The sequence below is a fragment of the Lipophrys pholis genome (assembly GCF_963383615.2).
Source record: "Lipophrys pholis genome assembly, chromosome: 1".
In the NCBI taxonomy this organism is placed as follows: domain Eukaryota; kingdom Metazoa; phylum Chordata; class Actinopteri; order Blenniiformes; family Blenniidae; genus Lipophrys; species Lipophrys pholis.
Window position 1 is genome coordinate 38,977,283 of NC_137635.1, and position 8,529 is coordinate 38,985,811.

General features: G+C 42.2%; 1 protein-coding gene across 2 annotated transcripts; it reads left to right on the top strand.

The window, feature by feature from the left end:
* The first annotated feature begins 1,831 nt into the window (after positions 1-1,831).
* On the top strand, positions 1,832-8,228 carry abhd8a (abhydrolase domain containing 8a). Of its 2 annotated transcripts, none has more exons than XM_080459475.1 (5): positions 1,832-2,191; positions 4,333-5,159; positions 5,256-5,426; positions 5,577-5,793; positions 5,917-8,228. In XM_080459475.1, exons 2-5 carry the CDS (start codon positions 4,342-4,344, stop codon positions 6,127-6,129), a joined length of 1,419 nt encoding a protein of 472 aa, XP_080315601.1. In that variant the 5' UTR covers positions 1,832-2,191; positions 4,333-4,341; the 3' UTR covers positions 6,130-8,228. The 2 variants fall into 2 exon arrangements, with proteins under 2 accessions (XP_080315601.1, XP_080315602.1); XM_080459476.1 differs by lacking the exon at positions 1,832-2,191 and adding an exon at positions 3,932-4,018.
* Positions 8,229-8,529: the final 301 nt, after the last annotated feature.

Sequence of the window (8,529 nt, forward strand, 5' to 3'; positions counted from 1 at the left end):
GAGTGTTAGTGACACATATTCAGACATAAAGACAATTTACACTCACAAGTTAAAACAACAAACCTATCTTTTTATGGGAAAGGAAGTTAGAATATCTAGCAAAAACCCACTCGGGCTTATAGAGAAAAGCATTACACTTTAACACTTACGATGCTCAAAATTGTACACAAACTCAACTCAAATAAACAAACAATGCTCAGATAGAACACGATATAGGCCTTTGATAATTGAAACCTATTGTAAAGATATATACAAGGTAACATCTGCTCTTTCTTTCTGTCTGTGTATTTGTTCCCTGTGGAATTATTGGGGGTCTTTGGCATACACAGTGTGTGCCTCAGAGTCTCTACCTTTAAAGTTCATATATGCAAATATAGGCTTGTTTCTTATCTCAGTGCAAGCACTGAAACGATTTCCATGATGATATCCAGTTCAATTCAATTTTGTTTATATAGTGCCATTCAACACAGAAAAAGGCAACAATTCCACATGAGCAAGTATAATCAACAGTGGAAAGGACAACCTCCTTTTGAACAGGAAGAACCTGCAGAACCAGGCTCAGAGGTGGTCACTTTCTGCTGTTCCGGTTGATGTTAGGGGATAAAAGGAGAGAAAAGGACAGGACAGAGAGCAAGAGCCAAGCGGACATAAATCCACTTGCTGCAGATGAATGGAGGCAGGCAGCTCAAACCACGAACTTCCAGAGATCCTGCAGGTATGTAGACAGAAAATATAGAGACATAGCAACACCTTTCAATACTAAAAATTACCTAATGACGTCAGAGTCCAATGTCAGTTGTCCAACCTAAGACATGAGGGCCATTTGTGGCCCATGAACCATTTTTAATCGGCTCCGGGCAAGCGTTATATACAATGAGCCCCCCCATTAAAAGATGTGAATACTTATATGTACTGTATTTAATGTGACGATATATAAATAAACACAATTAAATAAACTCCTATCTTTAAAATACCCACTAAGCGATATACTCTATGCGTCTTGTCAGTGTTCTGACACTATACACCTTTGTATATATTTCTGTGTGGCCATCCAAAAAGTTTGACTATTGTTTAACAAAAATGCCAGCACAGTGATAATGGCTATCTTTGGTCAAATATATGGCACCAAGTTGCTCATGTTGTTTCCCCCTCCAGGTGTTAAAATGAGGAAAAAATTACTTTCAGTGAGTGATGTTATTTGAATGTTTTACTCTGCCCATTTAGTTTACGATCAGTCCCGTGATGAAACACTGAATTGTTCATCCAAACCTCAGAGCATGCCAGGCAATAAAGCAATATGTGTCATTTACATCAGCTGCTACACAGCAACAGAGAGTACTCATTTGGCTCTCTGCCCCATTATAGCCACAGTAGGCTGTTCAGTGACTGGCACAGCACTGCTCCAGCACATCCAATTTGTTGATGACAGTTCAAGGATAACATCGGGGGACAAGACTTTTGAATCCATTAGATAAAATTTTAAAGGTCATTTTCTCTGTTCAGTGACGCAGGCAGCTGCAGGTTTTAATGTGTAATGATGATGCAGTGGAGATGGGGTTAAAATCAGATGTGCATTGGTCACACCGTGCAGGTCTGATCGTGGCCGTGTGCAATCTAATTTAGACAATTAGCCGGACCATCGTTTCATCATTTGAGTCTGACTCCCTGACCGCAGGCAGGGACGCACACACTGTCCTGTCAGCCTTCGCAACAAGCCAGCACGCCTCTCCCATTGGCCTCCTCCCTGCACTCATCTCTCCTCTATTCGTCCTGCTTGCTGCCACTCAGCAGCCCGAAAGCTGCGGTTCCTGCTGCGGATTGATTCAAGGGCAGTGGGGCTGGGTAGGGTTCGGCCTTGGTGCGCAGTGGCTGGATGGGTGGATGAATGGATGGATGGATGCTGAGGAGAGGAAAAAACACCGCCGCTTGTTTTTATCGTAATGGGTGAATTATTGAAATGTAGCTGGCATACATTTATGCATGCATGCTTTGTTTTCTACATAAGCCCCGCCGTGTTCTGCAGTGACAGCCCGAAAAGGCCAATAAGGAGCGTCTACTCTTTTGCAGCATCTCTGGCGTAAACAAATTGTTGCGCCAAATGCAACGTTTTTCTCGGTTCCGTTTCCTCGGCCCTCGACTGTCTTCATCCAGTTCAGCTTTCTCGTCACCCTAATCCTCAGTATTCCTGCAGGTAAGAAATCGATTTATTTATTGGATTACGTGGTCGAGTTAGCAGGTGTTAATGGCGCATCATGTTATCGATAAAGAGCTGCAGACCACTGCATGTTAGTGTCCTGTGACAGTGGATAAATAACAGACCCATCAATAATATAAACGTTGCAATCATGGGCCTGCACATATAACTGTCACGAGTGATTCATCTGAAAGATATTTGGTTTGCGACGCATTTAATGAGGCCTGTTAATGATACTTGAATAAAAATAAAAATAAAATAAAAACCTTTCCTGCGCATTTGATTGTAAACAAACACGACAGGCTGGAGAATAAAGTATTCATTAATGAGGTTGTACTGTGGAAATAACTTGTATTTTTCAAAATATTGTGTAAGATCCCACTAAAATTCGAGACATTAATGCATTGATGCGTTTTTTAAGTCTCTCCCGTTTGTGTTTTAAATGTATTTATCATCTCATGCATTTTGTTTTTGCATAACATAAAATCCCAATTGCACTATATTGTCAGACTGGATCATACCCAGACCTTTATTTTGGGGATTGAGCAGCACACTGTGTACCAAATGTGTGTTACTTTAAGTCTGGGTAGACATATCAACCTATATATTCTGCAATGCAGACAACTACATCAATATGACTGGGTAACCTTCTGCCTTTTGGGACTAAAGGGTTTTTGGTATTGAGAAATCAATCCACTCGTCCGCTTTGATGTATTGATGGAGAGTAGGTCAGGAGGAGAATCCCTCATTGAAATGTCAGGGCTGCTGCTGAGTGCTGTTGTTGTTTTGTGCTACAGAGAATGCATCCAGAGCATTTGCTGAGTGGCTGAAAATACAATAGATCAATAGATAAGCGTTCTGCATTGTGACATGTTAACCGAGCTGTAGGCTGGACTCTCTGTCTTCCCCTGTCATTGATTTTATTTTGATGTTTGTGAAAGATAGAGCTGCTTCTTGTATCAAGATAGCCTCTGATACCCTGACCTTCAGACCGACAGTGACACGTTTTGCACAGACACGTGCATTTATGGCTTCTCTTGTGCAAAAGACACCGTATGCAATTATTTTGATATTTGTGCTGAACTAAACGCTAAATCAACGTGGCAAATTAATGGAGATTGTCCAATGAGGAAAAGATTATTCAAAAATGAATTCTCACTCATTGCTAATGTACATTAAAAATATTTTTTATAATATACTTATTAGGCTATTTGCACCACACAATATTGTCACCCAGTGCATGTTTGAAGTGCAGCTATGACCTGCTCGACGTTGCTGTTTGTGAGTGGTCTTCTCTTTGACCTGGAGGCAGGAATGTGCACGTTTCAAATTGTGCACACTTTCACTTTTAACCAGGAAACAATAAAACCCTGCAATTTGCTGTAGATGTCACTCCTCCGTCTCTGTTTCCTGTAGATAATCAGAGTTGGTGATTATCTGCAGTAAAAGTGAGGCGTATCAATGTTTTCTTTGCCCTACTGCAAAACACAGCCCAGCTGTGACGTGATCCGAGCAAGAAAACAAGAGCAGTTTTTGTTTTTGTTTTTGTCATCCACAGTGGACAAGCCGTAGTTTGGGAAAGGATCACACTGTAATGAGACACATGTACGAGTCACAGACATGCACACAGTCATACCCCGTGACCAGTGTTTTCTATTTATACACATCCTGATTCTGACCAATGTGAAGTAGAAGGGTTCAATAATAGCGTTCGCCAAGGTTGACTTGTGAAGTGTCAGTCTTCAGTGAGACTCTTCCGAACAAGTATGGTTTGTGTGGCTTTCAATAAATGTGGAATCCCATGTTGAGTTGCTTCATCACCAGGTAAGTCGGGGTCTACACCCTCCCTGCTCGAGTGTTTTTCATCTCACTCAACACTAATGAAAGGATAAGGAAAACCATTTCAGTGTAGCTCTGTTGCTAGGAAACAGCTTGGATCCAATTTTGGAGGAATCAAGCTGAGCTCTGTTTCTTCCTGTTGAGCAGTTGACATTTGCACGCATCTATCTATGTTGCTTGAGACAGTGAGGGAAAAGGCTGGTGGAAGCAGGCTCGGAGGTTCCAGAAACCCACCTGCATGTGTTTCTAGTAAACCTTTTTAATGACCATTTGTTCTCTGTGCGACTTTCTTCATGCAGGGAAGCACCATGCTGACCAGCATCACTGAAGGGATCCTCTGCTGCTTGACTGGGAAGGCTGCCAGTCTGGTTTTGCCCCTGGAGTCATCAGAGCCCTCAGATGGTTTTGAGTTTGTGGAGGTGAAACCTGGGAGAGTCCTGCGAGTGCGACACATCATCCCAGAGCGTCAGCCCGTACAAACGGAGAAGGAGGTTGCAGGAAGGGAGAACGTGGACTGCAATGATGACAGCCACTCTGAGGATTCTCATAATGACACCGACACTGGCAGCAGTGTCCACTGCAAGAGGAAAATCACAGTCTACCGCAATGGCCAGCTGGTAATTGAGAATCTTGGGGATGTTTTGCACTCTGAGATCCTGCAGTGTCAGGATGGGGATTTGGAGCCCTGCAGCACTGTAGAGGTGGAACTGGCTGACTACAAAGAAATGGCCTCATCTCCAGACCCTAACCCAATCCCTCCAGCAGTCCCACCTCCAGCTGGGGAACAGAAACCTGCCCCTCCTCCTCGCCGCAGACGTCGCAAGCCCAAGCGTACTGTGCTAATCGACTCAAAGAGGGACATCTCGAGCTGCAAAGGAACGCACTCGGATGTAGCTCTTTTCTTTGTGCACGGTGTCGGAGGTTCTCTAGACATTTGGAGCAGCCAGCTGGACTTCTTTTCTCGGCTCGGCTATGAGGTCATTGCACCGGACTTGGCGGGGCATGGAGCGAGCACCGCCCCACAGATTGCAGCAGCTTATACCTTTTACGCTCTGGCAGAGGACCTTCGTGCCATCTTTAAGAGATATGCTCGTAAACGCAACATTCTCATCGGCCATTCATATGGGTGAGGATTTGGATTTATCTTGTAATTATTCTTTCAATTATTGTAAAGTAAGCATAAGCTCACACTGAAATCCACTTTTCATCATTCATTTTCTAGTGTGTCATTTTGCACCTTCTTGGCCCATGAATATCCTGACCTGGTCCACAAAGTGGTAATGATTAACGGAGGCGGTCCTACAGCACTGGAGCCGAGCTTGTGCTCTATTTTCCAGCTGCCATCTTGTGTCCTTCACTGTCTGTCACCTTGCCTGGCCTGGAGCTTCCTCAAGTAAGAGCTATATTATGTGATGTTAAAACTGATTTAAAAAAACAACAACAGTCATTTTTGTCACAGAATAAAACATGTTATGGCTTATTGATATTAAGATATCACAACTTTATGTGACGTTCTTTTTTTTTTATCTTCCTAACTTAAAAGAGCTGGATTTGCCCGTCAGGGTGCCAAAGAAAAGCAGCTGTTGAAGCAGGGCAATGCCTTCAATGTGTCTCCATTCGTCCTGCGAGCCATGATGAGTGGCCAGTACTGGCCTGAGGGGGATGAGGTCTACCATGCAGAGCTCACTGTGCCCATCCTCCTGGTTCACGGCATGTGTGACAAGTTTGTGCCCATGGATGAGGACCAGCGCATGGCAGAGGTAACCTGCAATTTGAAATATGGACATGAACAAAAGCGAATTTGTAAAATTTATCGTGAAAGTTTTTTTCTTCTTTGTGCTACAATCTGTTTCAATATTTGTTATTTTGGCTTTTGCTCGCAGATCCTTCTGTTTGCATTCCTGAAAGTCATTGAGGAGGGAAGTCACATGGTCATGATGGAGTGTCCTGATACCGTCAACACCCTCCTCCATGAGTTTTTCCTCTGGGAACCTGACATGTCTAGAAAAGACAGCTGCAAAACAGACACAGAGAAAACAGTTGCTGTCAATGACCGTCTTCACACACTGAAAATGAGTCGACCTCTGGACAAATAACTGACAAATCAGAGTCTAGTTTTACCACGGAACCAAGCAGAAAGCCTTCCCGGCAGTTGGCATGTGTTCTTAAGGCTCCCCGGCTGTGAGCTGTTAGAAACAGGGCCACATCTTAAGGATGCGGACGACCTCTGGTGCTCTGGAAAGAAAGAAAGAACACATGAGAAGAGGAAGTGATGCAAATATGCAGTCACTGTCTGCTTCACTCTTTGGTTCCTGTTTCTGTGCTCCATCGCACCTTGTTTGCAAAGCGACCCAACACCTGGGCGTTGAAAGGACTCTTCATACTGGGTTTGTGTGTGAATTGATGTTTGAAGAAGTGATCACAACATGCATTAGGTATAAATTCCATTAAAATGGGGATGGAATATTTTCAACTTTATCTTAAATATTCTGTAAAGTTCAGCAGAGATACTATGCTCTCTTTCTTCAAGTGGTTAGCAAATGTTTGGATCCACTCTAGATCTGGTTGTCATGGAAATGGGAGCAACAATTATAAAATTAGGAATCAGTAATGTGATCTGGTGGTAAAAGACAGGTTGGTCATAGTTCTGTATTTTCACAAACTGAGCGATCGGAAGTGTTAAATGGGCCAACGACATTGAATATATGCCAATGTACATGCAGGATGTATTACTAATTGCACCACATGCAAACTTAAATTATATTATGACTGAGGCATAATTATTCACTTGCAATTCTGCCACCTAATAACCATATTCATTACAATGTGCAGTGTATACCACCGCAAACCTGAACGCTCACAATCACAGCTGTTGTCTCTCCAATAGACTGATAGATGTCCAATTTGTAGAGGCGTTTTTTATCATATGCTGCACTCTAATACTAAATCCCAATCGTAAAAGCTACATGTCAATGGTAAGCACAATATAACCAGCTCATCAATTTATCGCTGCATGAAACTTAAGTGAAGTTCAAAAGGACATTTGGCTCACAAAATGTTTGCAGAGACCAACTAAAATAAACATGGAAGCCAGATAATTATCATTTTTTATGTTAGCAGCCATTTTTAAATCTGCTATTTATACTATCCTAAGGATACTAAATGTTGAAGCCCTGCATGAGTTCAGAGTGTAAAACAAGTGAGGGTTGTGAAGATAATTGCAATATATCACACAGAAAAATTCCACCGGTGTATTCCTCTCCACACAAATGGGTGTTTATCTTAATGGGCAAACATTAAGGACATTGTCATTATTTTTCATTCTACTCTAAAATAACAGCAGCTGTCATCACAGACGGGTTGTTCTGACCTTCACACGTTGTTGTGTCTCAAGTATATAAGTGCAAAAGAAAAGTGTGATACTCCTCAAGTTCACCCTATTTAATCTATTTGTATCAGACTGAAATAACAAACTCAACATATAACTAACTGAGAGACATTCATTCATGGATGCTACTTTGTCTCATAATGGGACAGTAAGGTGTGTGTAAAAGCACAGTCTAATATGCCCATGGACAGTGCTTATCTATTGCCTGGATATTTTCCTGCTTTGAGTAGCACGGGGTGTGAAAAACAATGGGTTTGAAAGTGGTTGTTCAGTGCTTCTGGTCAAATAGAAGTCAGCCAAAGGAGACAGTGGTGCTCACCGCACTGATGTGTTATAGACTGTGCGCCTCCAGAGAGAATGTTGGATGCAAACGTGACTGGTTTTATGCAACTGGATCAAAACAGAGAGAAATAGAGTTCAAATAAACAAAACTGACCTAAAACATGATATATTCTCTATGAACTTTACAAAAACCAACAAGTGCTGCTGATGCAATGTACTGTGTGTCTCCTATGGTGTAAAAGGTCAGTGAAATTGTATGGACTACAGGGTGCACATGTACTTCCTCCTATGCTAAAAGTGTGCATATACACATTGTCAGTGCTCATATGTGCTATATCTTTTTGTGGTTAACAAAATGTGTTAATGTTATTGTTGCATTTATTCTTGGGAATAATATATGCACTGCCTGAATGTAGATGCATATAACATTATATAGCCTATCAGAACCGTTGGATTCAGTGTTTGGATGTGCCTTCCCAGGCAATAAATAAAACAGATCTCCACAATAAAAGTGTGTTTAGTTGTTTTTCCTTTCTTTCGTTGGTTTCTCTGAGCAGTAGAATCAGGTCAGCTGGACTTGTTTTTATTTATTGGCTTGATTCAAAAATCATCTTACCTGAGAACATGCAGTCACAGCTTTCGCTTGTGTTATTTGTAATTGCAAATGGTTCCAGTTCAAGAAAACAACTTGCATATAACTTGTGAAGCATTGTTTTGGGGCCCACACATTGACATAAGTCCTGTGATGGTCTGAGGACATGTCCAGGGTGTATCTTAGCTCGGCCCGTAGTCAGCTGAGATCGGCTCCAGCACTCCACGACCCTGA

What these genes read in the sequence shown, in the direction of transcription:
- abhd8a (XM_080459475.1), top strand. Translation starts at nt 4,342, where the DNA reads ATGCTGACCAGCATCACTGAAGGGATCCTCTGCTGCTTGACTGGGAAG. An exon ending in CTGGCCTGGAGCTTCCTCAA is followed by an intron (nt 5,427 to 5,576) that starts GTAAGAGCTATA and finishes CTAACTTAAAAG; the next exon opens with AGCTGGATTTGCCCGTCAGG. An exon ending in AGGACCAGCGCATGGCAGAG is followed by an intron (nt 5,794 to 5,916) that starts GTAACCTGCAAT and finishes TTTTGCTCGCAG; the next exon opens with ATCCTTCTGTTTGCATTCCT.